The sequence below is a fragment of the Plecotus auritus genome (genome assembly GCF_963455305.1).
Source record: "Plecotus auritus genome assembly, chromosome: 1".
NCBI lineage: Eukaryota > Metazoa > Chordata > Mammalia > Chiroptera > Vespertilionidae > Plecotus > Plecotus auritus.
Window position 1 is genome coordinate 65595607 of NC_137770.1, and position 15724 is coordinate 65611330.

Below are 15724 nucleotides of genomic sequence, written 5' to 3' on the forward strand. Positions count from 1 at the left end.
TCGAAAATAGGGAAGGAGGTGTGAAATACCTGTTTCCATGCTCCCTTACCAATGCGGGGTCATAAATCCAACTGTCAATGGCTTCAGGATACATCATATCCTTCCATGGATTTTGTGAACATGTGAAGTACTATACACAGTTGTCTTTCTGAGGATGCTTAAGAATTGTATTTTCTCCACATTTCCATCTCTGCATGCCTTTGAGGATGTTATGGACTCAGTTATTAGGAACTCATACCAGAAAGCAAAATTCCCCTTGCTAAAACCTCCTTTTCTGAAAATGCACACCCACATTAGCACAGATAAAGGACACTGATGAACTAAACATCTGTTTCTCTTGTCTGGATTTCAAAGTGCTCTGTGGACTTTCTCCTTCCTTGTCAACATTTATAGTGAGTACCAGGCTATACCCAAGAGTGAAGTGTCCATCTTCCCATACCACTTTCTCTTTGGATTACAGATGTGAATGAATGTGAAACTCCAGGAATCTGTGGTCCAGGGACATGTTACAACACCGTTGGCAACTACACCTGCATTTGCCCTCCAGACTACATGCAAGTGAATGGGGGGAATAATTGCATGGGTAAGTCCAAGCTTTTGTTAATAATGCATGATTGGTCCTCATCTGCAAAGAGAAAAGAGCTTACAGGTCCAGCAATTAGTCCTTATGTTATTTTCTCCTTGCACTGTCTTTGTGAGAACCACCTCCCCTTTAAATCATGAGTTTGGCCTTTTCTCACCACCTCGTGTGGGTGGTTGGGAGTTTTCTTTAAACTGTAATGTTGGAAAATCCCAAACAATGGTTTAATAGTACTTCTTTTGTTTGACTTTGGGTGTATCTTTATATAATTATATTTACAGCACTGACCTGAAGTATTAAAACATCATGAGTCGGAAATGAGAAAATTACTGCCAAACAGCAGTGGAGAATTGTTACTAGGAGATGGGGTGGAGAGTCATATAAAGCTTGTTATTGCTACAGCTACATAATGACCTAGTTTTGTGGCACCAAATATCAGGGAATATATTTCTCAGTTGTTTTTCTTATGGCACCATAGGTAGATGGAAAGTTGTGTAAGAACAGGCTTTGCCCTTATCAAAGTCTGTTCAAAAGAAGCTCACTGCTTGAGTATCCCCTTAGAAATCCTCATGGCATCACCAATCCCTTCCTTCTTCCTTTCTTCTAGATATGAGAAGAAGTTTGTGCTACAGAAACTATTATGCTGACAATCAGACCTGTGACGGAGAACTGTTGTTCAATATGACCAAGAAGATGTGCTGCTGTTCCTACAATATTGGCCGAGCCTGGAATAAGCCCTGTGAACAATGTCCCATCCCCAGCACAGGTGAGTTTTAGCTTCACCATCACCAAAACTATAGGTAAATCAATTACTCATAGATTGTTGGGGAAATGTGTCTCAGCCAGGAAAGGGATGGGTGCATTGTTAATCTTCATTTGAAAAAAAAAATGAGCTCACAAAGGCAAATATTTAAATTTGCAGTTGATTCTGGTTCTTCCAGCTGAAAATTTAAGTTACAGAATATGCTTTCTAATTTTTATATTCGTTAATTTACCAGACTTACAGACTCAGCATATCACAAAAGTATAAATACCGTTATCATTGTTATGGAGCTTGCCATCTAACTAAGAGACTAGAAACATCATGCAAAGCAATATGACAAATAAGCAAACCATATTCCCATTATTTTAACTTATTTATAACTAGTACTGTTCCAAAATAGAATTTAAGGCAGCCCACAAAGATTCAAATGTAAAACAAGATGGCCTAAGGCAAATGGCAAACAAAGGCAAGAAACTTGGAGCAAGTTAGCAAGGCTAATCCACAGAATTCCAGCCAGGAATTTCCAAACACTCGCCAGAGATGAGCACTAACTTTGGCTCCAAACTTCCCAACAGTTCACATGAAAAAGGGAGACATGAGCAAGTTTAAGAGTCTCAGTGACCATGGAGCAAACTCAGCACTAAAGGGAAGCGCAACTTTTTTTGATATTGAGACCTGAGAGAAATTTCTTTTTCTATCCTCATAGAGAAAGATCTATATAATGTTACTTGTTTTTTAAAAAGGATAATTTTATCCTTGGAGTAAATCTACTGAGAACTTTGGTACACTGTTATTATAGCATGTGCTAGATGACATATTTCATGTATGCCATGATGACATCACTTACTAATGTGATGACTTAGATTGAGTGAACTATTGTGTATTCTGTAGTACCTACTCCATTCTCCACAGTGATCCGTAATATAGCAAATCTATGTCTAGTGCTACCTGATAACACATGAAACATTTTATTTGAGTAAAATATACCATTTCATCTATTGTTTACTGCAGAAATAATGTAGTATCTACCACTTAGAATTGTAAATTACCTTACTCTGCAAGATATCGCTAAACCAGGGTTGATAAACTACATACAGCCCCTGGGCAAAATCTAACCCACCACCTATCTGTATATGGACCACAAGCTAAGAATGAATTTCACATTTTTAAATGGCTGAAAAAAATTATTAATTTTTTAAATTACCAAAAAAAAGCTTTTTAATCCTCGCTCAAGGATGTGGGTGTTTTTAAATTATTATCTATTGAGAGAGAAGAAGGAGGAGGAGGAGGAGGGAGAGAGAGAGAGAGAGAGAGAGAGAGAGAGAGAGAGAGAGAGAGAGAGAAACATAGATTAGTTACCTCCTATAAATGCCCCAACTGGGGATTGAACCCACAACCTAGGTATGTGCCCTGACAGGGAATTGAACCTGCGACCTTGTGAAGCATGGGACGATGCTCTAACCAACTGAGCCACCCTGCCAGGGCAGGACAGACTTCTTAAAATAATATTTACATGACCTGAAAATTATATGAACTTCAGATTTTGGTGTCCATAAATAAAATTTTGTTAGAATACAGCCACACTAATTTCTTTACAGTGTCTATGGCTGCTTTAATGAGATAGTTGAGACTGCACAGCCTGAAAAACCTAAAATATTTACTCTTTACCTCTTTAAGAAAAAAAATTTGCTGACCCCTGTCTGATTGTCTTTGATGATACATACCTTTCAAAAAAATACCTGTGGGTTACACTCACTTGGTGTGTGTATTCACATATAAAAGTATATGTGTATATATCTCTATATATTTGTTTTTAATTATATTGGAAAATGAATTTATTTTTTAAAAATGTTCTATTATAAAATATACACAAAAATCTTTAGATTTTGCAAAGCTAAATAGAAATTCTAGTATTTTTTAAATCTTAATGGATCTTTGTATATTCCCTTGGAGACCACATTGGAGACCCCTGATAAAGATTATCATTTACTTTCAGAAGTGTCTGCCTGAGGTTTAAGTATCTGCATACTCTTACTAAAATGTAAGATGTATTCCTCATATTGAATATTGACCAAATCCAATCATAGCTTTTCATTACCTATGCAATCTGCACACATTTGAGGAGTCCCTGAAATGTGCCTGGATGACCAGTGTCTGTTGGCATGGCACTTATTGGAAGTGGACACTCATAGATTAAGACATAAATCACTAGGAGAAGAACATGCTACATTTACTTCTAGAAACCGTTGACTAATTTTCAGTGGGTTTGACCAATAAGGCAATGGCCATCTTGAACGTAAATTTATATCATGCCATAATAGTTTCAGTCATGATCTGGAATGACAAAATCTCAGAGTTAGAAAGGAAAGCAGATGACATTTAGTTCATTCTTTATTATCAACTTTGCTGAATTCAGGCACAAGAGAAAGATAGAGGGTCAGGAGAGAGAGAGAAAGCAAGAGTGCAGCTCCAAAAGAAATCCAGCTCCGAAAATTGAAGTAATGGTGTAAGTTGGTAGTTTGGCATGAATTAGTGATTAATAGACCTGATGTCAAGAACTTGGCTAGACTTACTATGGTCTTCCCCAATCTACTGAGGAAATGGCTTTTGTAGGCATTCCCCTTGATGCAGAGTGGAAAGAGACACTCTTGCTAGTCCTTGGGTTCAGAGGTGAACGATACCCTTATAAAAACCCAAATTCCTACAGGCAAGTTCATACAAATGAGTGTCAGATGGTGGGGAGATCGCTGCTTGTCCCTCATGATGTCAACATGAGGTCACTTTTCCTTCAACATTCATCTTAAGGGCAAGATTATAACATCTGTAGGAATTTTCAAATTTATTTTTTATTTTAAATTCTTCAAAATATAGATAAATATCTTTCCAGAATGTTTACGAAGTAATTCTTTCAGCCCAATCATTGCTCTTTGCTGATCCCTGTTCCTGTGCCCCTCACCTCACCTTTGTCTAATCACTGCAGATGAATTTGCTACACTCTGTGGAAGTCAAAGGCCAGGCTTCGTCATTGACATTTACACCGGCTTACCTGTTGGTGAGTTGTGATGCTATTGTTGGAACTTTCTGCTTTTGCTTTTGTGTTAAGAAAAGGATTACACATTGTTATTTTCTCAATTTGCTTTTTTTCCTTAGAAGGAAAATTCATTAAACAGTGTCATTTCGATTTATTGAAACACTGATTCTTAGTTTGAAAGGAACTGTGCAAACACCCTGGGTAGCTCCACCTAATTGGCAGCAGCATTTGTTGCTCATGATTAAGGGGATTGGAAGGCTTTTCACAAAATTACAATCAAGCTTAGTTAAACCAACCCTAGTCATCAACAAAGAGAGATTCTGGGAGCAGGGCCAGTTGACGTTTGATTTGACTGTAATTCCCAATCCTGCCTTCTGACTAAGACATGCGTTAAATATGACTTTTCGTACCGATCCTCACATGTAGGTTGTTCACATAAATCCCTTCTTGTGGATCAATTTTGTCTTTCATGGAATCTCCCCAGGTCATCTGCTTTGGGAATTCCAGATATGAAATTAAAAAAAAATCCTTCCAACTGGTAACTGAAGCAGAGACCATTATAGTGCTAGAGATGCTTGTGCAAGAGTCAGAAGTATTGCACAGCGGTCAGCCAACGAGGCAATGCTTCTGTGGTTTAAAACCAAATAACATAAAAGTAGAAAGCTATTGCAGTCTCAAAGTTCCCCTGTGTGATTTATATATATCCTTAGATGCCCCTCCTCAGTCTGAGCAATTGAGTGGAGGAGCAAACATCACCACTTGCTTTGTTCCACCTTATTCCTAATAAGTAAACTGAAATCCACATCAGCCTTTCCAATGACCTTGTTTAAGAAAACAAGGGTCTGGTCCAGCAATCAGCCCAGCTCCTTTAGTGCCAAATCCATATGGCTCCACAGTCTAGTCCACGTCCAAAGAAACTTCATGGTTTGGAAAAAGAAACTGCTAAATGACACTGGCATAAAACACCTGGCCCCAGCTGCTTTGTTTCTCCCCTTCCCAAAACAGATCTTTTCATCTCCCTAGATTCTCTGATCCAAAGATAAGGGGTCTTAGTAGTGATGAGTCTCCGTGGTAGGACCAGGAGTGCACCCAGAAAGGCCCGCCCTGCAAGGCTGGCAGTAGTCAGACTCTAAACAGCATTAGCACCACCCACTAGTCGAGCTGGAAAGGTCCCAGACAGCATCTAGTCCAAATGCCTTGCTTTGCAGTTGAGGGGACAGAGGCCCAGAGAAGGGAAGGGACTAGGCCGAGGTCACCTAGCTAATTAATAACAGAGCTAGGACCAGAATCCATCCTGACTCACAGCTTGCTTTGACTCTAGCTCTTGAAAACTGGAAATGTGATAGTGAGCAGTATACTTACTGTACCAAATTCCACCATGACAAAATATTTAGATGACTGGGAAACTTTGTTTTATTTAAGCTTTATACTCTTCTTCTGAAAGGCCTTAAGATTGTTGGCATATAGAGTCCATTCGTATGGGGTTAAAACTATAGCAAGTTTATTAATCTTGTCTTAAAATATAAACTTCTCCATGTTGAAGTTCAAATGAAATCCAGACAGGAAAAGAAAATATAAATTTTTATTATATCCTTTGGCTGTTTTATGCCGAACAATGGCTAGAAATTTGACCCAGCCTGTTATTGTTAAACATGATAATATATCACATATTTAAAACAAATAAATATGAATATGCTATTTCATGTTTTAACCCATTCTGTTGTTGGACTGGGTTGTTGTTTTTTGTTTGCTGATCAGACACAGCTGTATTCTTATTTGCATAAGTTTTTAACAACATGAATGACAAATGTGTGAAAAATCTAAAAACATAATTACCTGTATTCAAAATAGCAATAAAACTTTTGAAATTTTTAAGGTTTTATTTTTAAAGAGATCAATTTGCCTTCACACAAAATCAAGCCCTTTAGAAAAGGGTCTAAAATAAATGGATGGCTTGTCAAATTTCTCCTCTAAAACAGGATGGTTTCAGAGGTGAGTATTCTGAAATTATAGCATCTTTTGTTGGCTCCACTTATGTCTATGGCCATCTTCTTACAACTTAGGCAAAGCACCTTGCAGAGGCTCCAGACTACAATAGTAAATGAAAGGATCTCAACAACAGTAATAGAAACCTGGAGAATTGGAAAGACATGTGATGCAGATAGACCAAAGCTTTACATCCTCTCCCAGCTTCTGGAGTGTTTTGTGAAACTACCAAGGGGCTGATGGAGGGGCCCTGAGAATAACAAATGCTTTTATAAAGGTTCTGAAATTTGTATGACTGTGATGTGAAAAAACACAAGGGAGGCAGGATAGCTGGTTAGAGGATTCCTGGTATCAAATCTGGACTCTGCTTCTTATTGGCTGTGTGGTCTTTGGCAAGTTCCATCCCCTGACTTGGCCTCAGTTCCATCACCCACATAGACACCACCTCGTAGAAAGACTGATGATTTAGTGAGTAAATCCAGGTTGACTGCCTGAAAAACATACTTGACGTATAGACATTATTAATACTATTAATATTATTATCCTAGAGGGAATTGAATGAATGGGAGGTCGGAGCAGGTTATACAGAGAGTGGGCCCACCAGGCTGGTGGGGAGTGAGACCCTATCCACAAGGTTCCCTCACCAATTGGCCAGCCTGTGTCCTGTTCAAATGCTCACCAACTCCACTTCCAAATACTGGTTCTTAATTTAACAAATTTTAATTGACACTTAGTATTTGTCAGACAATATGCTAGGGGGCTTGTAACAGTGGTGTAGCAGCTAGGCCCAGCCCTGGCCTTAGGAAGCCACAGTCTATTCCAAATTCTGACAGTCTTTCCTTAGTGCTTACTCCATCTTCACCATCAGCTGGGGCCCAGAGTACCCCCAGACCTGACCAAAAACCTGGTGAAAGAGGAGGGGGCACTGAAGTTGAATTTGAAAGGCCAGAGTTGGCTTTGACCATGGTCTCCTCTTCTGTTCTTTACCAGCTCCCCTTTACCATTCTAGCCAAATATTGCCACACACTTCGGGTTGAGAGGCTGTCTCCTCTCAGCAGTCACTTTTTCCTTCTCCTCTGCCCAGTGTCCAGGGGGTGCAAAGATGGCTTCCAGCTGGACAAAGAAAGTGGATGTTCTGAAACAACATAAAAAAGACAGACACTAAATCCAGATAGACACATGAGTGTCTGGAAAGTGGTTTTGTTATTTCAGTTTGCCACTCATTGATGTTTCCTTCCCCTTCCATCAACCGCAGCACCCCAACATACACCCACACACGTACACACATGCACACGGCCACACACGTGTGTATGCATTTTCTCTTCTTTGGTTTTAGACTTTCGTTGAACATCGAGTGACTTTCCCTCCCGATCGTCCCTGCCCAGGGGCCATGTTCTGTGCTGTCACTCATGCCTGGCTGCTCTGTTTCTAGATATTGATGAATGCCGGGAGATCCCGGGGGTCTGTGAAAATGGAGTGTGCATCAACATGGTTGGCAGCTTCCGATGTGAATGCCCAGTGGGCTTCTTCTATAATGACAAGCTGTTGGTTTGTGAAGGTAAGTGATGTTGACACTCTGTCGTGTCCAGAAGTGAGCTAACTGGTGAGCTACTTACCCACACACTTGGCCCATTTCACAACATTGGAATTTCATAAATTCATCAACCTCTAGCATAGCACAGGGCGCCGTGGGGAATGGCATGAAACCTCATGCAAAAAAAATTCACCAACTCCCAGTGGAAAAAGCAGGACGTACATTCCCCAGCCCCCTCCCCCTACACACACAATGTATTAGATTTCCCAGCTGATAGAAAAGAGCCTTGAGTTCCTGGGTGTGTCAGATAGATTGCTTTTGTTTCTCATTGCTCGAAAGTGAGCGTGAGTGGTGGGCAGTCATCTTGAATTGAATCTCAAAATCAGCGTTCTCTTCCAAATGGAGCCTTTGCTACTCCCAAGTGAAAACAAGGCTAATGCAAATATTCCAAATGCATGAGAGAATTTCAAATGACAGGAACGGCAAATTTGATTTTATAGGAAGAATGTTGGCCTGCATGCAAATGGTACTTTTTTCATGTTCAAATAACCTTCCCTTGCCATGTGTATGTACTGTGATTCTGTACATTCCTTGCAGCACTTCATCTTTTTCCTACGTCTGGGGAAGATAGTGTCCCTTTACATTTTAGTAAAAGGGACAAAGTTACTGGTTATTAAATATACCATGTGCCCTGGGATAGCTGGAATAATTTTCTATTTAATATGTAAACTTGGAGCCCCTAGCAGCGTTTTTGTTCACGTTAGAAAGTGTTAGTATCCCTTAAAGCATGGATTAGAGCACATATGTCAACATTTTAATGTTAAAAAAATACTTTTCTCCTAAACTGGGGACAATTATAGACCATGTTATAGCTCTAAGCACATGTTTGTTAAATTCTCCTCACCCGGCCTTTGGTTACTATGGCCAAGTCAGCACATGGCCTTTCCTCTGCCTGCTGGGTGAGGGAGTGGGAGTGATGTGATAGTCACTCAGAGCCTTGCTAAGGAGATAGTCATTTCAGACCTGGGCTGGCCCTGTATTTGGAGGCAATCCAGGAACAGGTGTCTGAGGAGGAGGCTTGATGCCAGGGAGAGAGGAAGCCCACTGCGGATGATCATACAGTGCTAGGGTTGACCTTCTTCAAAGCTATAGTCTTCTCCCTTCCATACAGGCCTCAGGATGGCTGCTGCCTCCTTGTGGCATCTCCCCTCTGCTTCCATTCAGAGGACCTTTGATGGTTCCTTTATCCAGATGCCTCTTTCCTGTTCATATTTGCTAAAGCAGCAGCCCTTGGCCAGAACCCGTAGGGAAGGCCACCCATGACCACCAAGTCAACCTAGAGATTGATACCCACATGAGATCAGAAACCTACAGCTGTGCCAATGTAAGCCACTTAGCTGTCAGGGCAGCATTCAGTGGATATTGAGATTACGAAGTGCTCCAACTTTTGGTTTCCGTTTCATAGGATATCCATCTGCAGGGTGGGTGTTTAATCCAGGGTCAGCCGATTCCCAGCACGATCCTAGCTCTAAGAATCAGAAAATGAAGGTTGATTTAGTACATGCCTCAGCAACGCTGAAGTTGGAATGAATTCCAGAAGTGATTTAGAGGGAGCTACTATGCATCTGCTCTTCCCAAGTCTGCACACAATCAGATGTTAAGTGTCTGATGCATCACAGAAATGCTTGTCTGTGACACCGTTTGGCTTCTCCAAGGATACAAGCTGCGCTCGGTGTTTCTGTACACCGTTAGCTAAGAGCAGGGAACACATGGTGGGTGAGGTGGTGCTGGGTGCTAGAACCCGAAGCAAGCAGACTTCTGCTCTTGTATCTACTGCACAAAGAAGCATCCCTCCCCCGCCTCCCCCCCCCCACCCCGCCACACACACACACACACACACACACACACACACACACACACACACACACGACAGAAACTCCCACTGACAGCAGTCCTGACATTTTCCCGCCACAAAGTGCAGGCCTGAGAGGCATAGTTTGATGTATTTGCCGCCCCCTTGTGGGAACTTCTGCTGAGCCAACTCTGTGTGAAACCGCAGTGCTGGGGCTGAGGGCTGACTCCCACCTGCGGTATAGGCTCTTCCTTTAGTGGTCTTAGGCCTGAATTAGATTATTTCATTGGAGCAGGCACAGGGAGCACGTATTTTGCCGCATGGAATAGACTGGAATGTGCAGTAACTTTTGTGATGCCATGAATTTGAACTACATTTTAATTCCATTTACTACATAATTTAAAGTACATAATTACATTTAAATGACTTTAAACTAAGTGTTTAAATACATACATATATATATACATATATATACATATATATGTATATATATGTATATATATGTATATATATATGTGTGTATATATATATATATATATATATATATATATATACACAAACACCCCCCTGAGCATAGGCAAAGCATTGAAGTACACAATATCCATTTTATTCTTTTCTTTGATAATGTGAATTGGGTTGTTTGCAGTAGTTTTATGTGCAACATGTTCAGCTTCCTTGACTTGACTGCCATGTGGCAGTAATTTGAGCAGCAGCCTCTGCAGCCCTGCGCTCCAAGTGCATCTGTAGACCAGGAGCACCAGCTTCTCCCGGGAGCTTATGGGAAATGCAGGCTCTCGGGCCATGCCCAGACGTGCTGGTCAGAATCTGCCTTTCCACAGATTCCATGTAATTCATACGTACCCCGAGGTTTGAGATGCTCTGCCCGCCAGATCTCCAGACAAGAGAAACCGGATTGAATCATAAAAACCTGGGGCTTTGAGCAAATACAAGATTCCCTGGGATCATTGTCTCCACCCATGTAAAGTCCTGACTGTAGCAGCTGAGTTTCACGCCTTTTTAAAAAGACATGAGTAACATTAGAATCCATATGTGTCCTAAATCAAATACTAACATTTATGAAAAATACTAGTAAGGTGGGAAAATTAGAAAATTCGTTTTCAGGCCACCATTGTGTGTTTCATAAAACTGATCAAAATGAGAAAATATAAATTTGTTTTGTGTGAGAGGCTTCCTTGACTGGATACCAGATTCTTTTCTCCTTCTAATTAACTTCTCTTCTGCCTGAAGATATTGATGAGTGTCAGAACGGCCCGGTGTGCCAGCGCAATGCCGAGTGCATCAACACTGCCGGCAGTTACCGCTGTGAATGCAAGCCTGGCTACCGCTTCACTTCCACGGGGCAGTGCAACGGTAAGTAGTGCCCTGTTGGCTGGACATGCCTTCCCAGGGGGTTGTATATATATATATATATATATATATATATATATATATATATATATATATATATATAATTGATTTCAGAGAAGAAGGGAGAGGGAGAGATAGAAACATCAAAGATGAGAGAAAATCATTGATTGGCTGCCTCCTGCACGCCCCACCCTGGGGTTCTAACCCGTAACCCAGAGAATTGAACTGTGACCACTGAGCCATGCTGGCCAGGAGATTATCTTCATTTAGACTGCTGAGTTCCAGCAGTCTAAATGAAGATAAAAAAGCAAAACTTGCAATGCCTAAACACTTACCTTCCCCCCTCTTTATAGATGAGATGTTTTCAAAACAATAAATAAACCATGTACGTGCATACATTTCATATTTACCCATCTGCTACCCTGCTGCAAACAGCCACACCCACAAATACATATACGTAGACACACACACACACACACACACACACACACACACACACACACACTTCCCTGCAGGACCAAATACTTTTCTTTTTTTTTTTAATTCCACATAATCCCCCTTCGGTAGGTGAGGTTGTCACCATCTCAGCCACACTCCCCAAATCTAGACAGCGAAGCTCTCCTGAGCTGCACATTAACCTGCAAAAAATGAACAAAAAAGAACCCAACATATCTCTTCCTCCTAAACATTGTACGGATGTAAGATCACTCACTGAGGACAGCAAACATTAACAGCCTTTTATTAGCTGTAAGTCCTCTACAGTAAAATGAGAAACTGTCTTCCAGAGGCTAGTCTTTTGGTTGTTCACTTGTATCAGGAATGTGGTAGAAGTAAGGAGAATGAGTGTGTTACCAACTGAAATTGATGGTAAAGGTATTAAAGTATCTGATGGTACCTTGTAGCCAGTGGTATCAAATTAAACCACTGGTATTTCAGCCCAGAAGCAAAATAATACTTTATAATGATTTTCATATAAGTTTTAGAGTAATTATAAATCATTATATATTTAGCAAAAAGGTCAGGGAGAATGTGTTATTTTGCTTATGGTTCATTTCACAGGGAGTTTCCTGGATATTTTATGCATTTGTGAATGAAACAACCCAAGGGAACATGGTCAGATTCCCCTTGGATTTTCTTGCCCACCAGTGAGTAAGTGGTAGGAAGTGCACTGCTCTCTGCAGGGTATTTTGCATTGTTTCATGAGAGCTCGGTGGGAAGAGGGTATAATAGCAGAACAGAAACTCACTTTGAGAATCAAGACTTGTTTTGTTGAGTTTAGAGGAGCATGTGCAAGTGTTTAGCATTTTGTCAACAGTGTTGGTGTTATCCACGTATTTTTAAAAAAATGACAGGAAAAGTGGGGACGTCTCTGATATGAGCCACAATGCCCTCATGAAACTTGGCATTGAGACCACTTCCCTGCATTTTGCTCTTAATTTATATTTCTTTGAAACTGAATGAAATAATTCCAATCCAAATAAAGAGTTGCTGATAATATAGAATGTGCCATTTCACACCATTTTGTGCTCAGGCAAGAAGTTCTTTATACATTAAGATAGCATGTCCAGCCAGGGCCTGCTGGGCTCAAGTCCTGTCATGTTCTCATAGAGTTAACATAAATGAAATTCATCGGGCATTAACCAGCCATGAGGGCTGTGAGAGTGTTGTTTGTAGCCAAAGCTTTATTTCCCTCCTTCAGTGAAATCCTCAGAAGAAAAGGAATGTACATGCATTTTACAACTATTCAGTCTCTAGGGGTGAAGACTTCATTCTGGTAATGTCTTCATTTACATCTTACTTTAAAAATATTTTTACATGTCTTTAAATGCTGTTCTATATATGGCATTTTTTTAGACATAATGCATAATACTGCTCTTTTCCTGTATTTCAAATGAAAAGAACTAAAATTTTCTTTTCATCATGAGATTTTTATTTGAATTCATCAGTTCATAATTTCAAACCAAAATCATAGCTGGTGGCCATAATGCCCACATTGTTGCTGAGAAATCTGAGAAAACGATTAGTTAGTTACCTAGGCCCTGGATGCTGGCAGGACTTCAGGAGTTGCATAGTTACACAAATGCAGCCCTCTTCTGCAATCTCTCACCCAGCTAAAGACAAGAGGCAGGTTCTTCCCAACCACTGTCTCATGGTCTCTCCTCTCTCCACTGACTATGTGAGTTTTTCTCCCTCAAATACCATGTTTAAACCTCTTATCTCAACCTCAGACATAATCTCCTGCAAATTCACATCCTGATGCTTGAGAAACCTAGTTTTCTAGTCTCAGAACAAAGTGAACTTCACCATTAAGTTCTATAGAAACTTTCCGTTTCACCAGTAGACTCTCAAAGTACTCCATGTTTCATTTTTAAAAATCATCATGAGATAGGCAAGGTAGGAAAGAAAATTCCTGATTGGGGAGCCATTTCTAAGAAGACCCTTAATGTTCTATATTTCCTGGGGGCTCCAGAGTTAAGACAGACCTAGTCCCCTGCATACTTCCAGGTCTGGCACTCAAGGTTTTGGTCAACTATTGTAGGCCCAAAGACACACTTCCTCAAATCAGCTTCTTTCCCAGAGCTTGGCGATGGAAATCAGTTTCCTCTGCCTATCCCAGAGAACAGTTTGCTCATTTTAAATCCATTTTCTTCAATGGAAAGAATCATAATTTGTTAAGTTAACTAGCATTTCTGCATAGGCTAGTGGTAGCTCCTAAGCTGCTCTATACCAATTTCCTCTCTTAATGGAATATTCAACCTTACTTTTAAACAGTATGGTGACTGATCACAACTCTACATGTTCTGTGTATTGGAAGGAAGTGCTTGAAAAAATGGCAGCTGGAGCCCATGGAATGGAGGGGATACCATCTCTTCTGGGCACCAGTGCTCTGTGTAGTGGAAAGTGCCCATTCCCAGCTGCTGTCTGCTCAGCAGGCAGGGCAGACAAGCAGCAAGTGTGGATTATTTGGCTGAGAGCAAGATGCTGCTGTGCCCTACAGCATCTACACCCAAGGGGGCCGTCTGCTTTTTGCTTTCTTCTGTGATAATGGGAAAATCAGGATGAGTCGGTGCTCTTAAAATTATAGTTGCCCTAAACATGTCCTGAAAGCTTTAAAAAATTAAATTAGAGACATAAGTAAGCATATAATTATATCATATGTGGATTCGTGCAGTCAATTCTACCCTGCAGATGATTAGATTTCAGGAGAGCAACCAAGGCTTAGTTGATGAAAAATACACTTTAGAGCTTAAAGACTGGGCAAGATGACAGAGCTTTCCTTAGAATGAATGTGAATAAAAAGAAAGAAATATCATTAGGATTGTCAAGTGCTGAAAGGAGCCATGTGTAGACATAAAGACTTGGTTAAAATGGAACTATAGGTTATAGGAATAAGACAAAACAATGAGGTGAAACTTGAACAAGGGACAAGGCAGGTTGTCCATCATGAAAACCTATCTTAGCAAAGGGATTTGTTTGACTTTGGTATAAATTTCCAAAGGAAGCTGTGAAGGGTCAATGATTTGAGGCCCCAAATCTTGACTAGACAAAATACTTCAATTAATTCCACAGTCTGTGATGATGCTTTTAGGGAAATAATCAAATGAATTATCTCCCAGCTTGGATTTTTCTTCCCCATTCTACTTCTAAGTTCTCTCATCTTTCAGAACATTTTTTTGAATAATGCCCCTGTTTTCATTTTTTTTCATGTATTATTAACATACTCTGAATGTGCCCAGTAAGTGAAAATAAGTTTTAACCAGTTTTGAAGCAAAAAGAAACATAATGCCTGTGCCTGTTTTACTGTCTTAGTTTATAAAGAGCTAGGGTCAGCCCTGGGAGAAGTACCTAGAAGTAAGTTATTCAATTTGATTTTGAAGCTTCCACGTAAGATGCTAAAGATGCCTTTTACCTACAGATCGCAATGAATGTCAAGAGATCCCCAACATATGCAGCCATGGACAGTGTATTGACACAGTTGGAAGCTTTTATTGCCTTTGTCACACTGGTTTTAAAACAAACGCTGATCAAACCATGTGTTTGGGTGAGTATGTGATTATTATTTCATTTTTCTTTCATATCCTATTGAAAAATTCATTTGCATCTGAATATATATAATAGTTAATACTAAACTTTTCAGTAGTTATTTTGCTATTTATAAAATAAGAACACAAGCAGGTGTGTAGCATTAACATCCTTTGGTATTTAATCTCTGGCCATCTGAACATCATAAACTTCTTCCTTGCTATTCATTTGGCTGTTAGTTCAGAAAAAAACTTCAGACTAAGGTATAAATTTAGAAAGATATTTCAATAAAATTACCTTTTATTAGTGTTAATAGCCTGTTATTATTCTTTTATAATATTTATGGGGGTTTGGCTGATTGGAACAGAGTGCAACTTTTGAGTGTTTGAATATGAACATTCTTTAAGACGAGTTTATAGTTTTTACCAGATCCTCAAAAGCAAATTTACAGATGCTACAAAGGCATGAAAAGTAAAGAAACCTTTTCCTAGGAGAAAAGAGCTCAAGATTTTAAATCTCTTCCCAGGTGTTAGTACTGAATCAGGATATTGATTTAGAATAAACTTCAAATATGTAATCAATCATTT

General features: G+C 39.9%; 1 protein-coding gene across 1 annotated transcript in view; it reads left to right on the plus strand.

Annotated features, from left to right (window-relative positions):
* The window catches only part of FBN1 (fibrillin 1), a 239295-nt gene that overhangs the window by 186918 nt on the left and 36653 nt on the right, over window positions 1-15724 (plus strand). The window contains exons 41-46 of the mRNA XM_080644028.1: window positions 461-583; window positions 1188-1346; window positions 4324-4395; window positions 7793-7918; window positions 10995-11117; window positions 15031-15156. Of these exons, the coding sequence (XP_080500154.1) occupies window positions 461-583; window positions 1188-1346; window positions 4324-4395; window positions 7793-7918; window positions 10995-11117; window positions 15031-15156 (729 nt within the window). The remainder of the gene's footprint in view (window positions 1-460; window positions 584-1187; window positions 1347-4323; window positions 4396-7792; window positions 7919-10994; window positions 11118-15030; window positions 15157-15724) is intronic.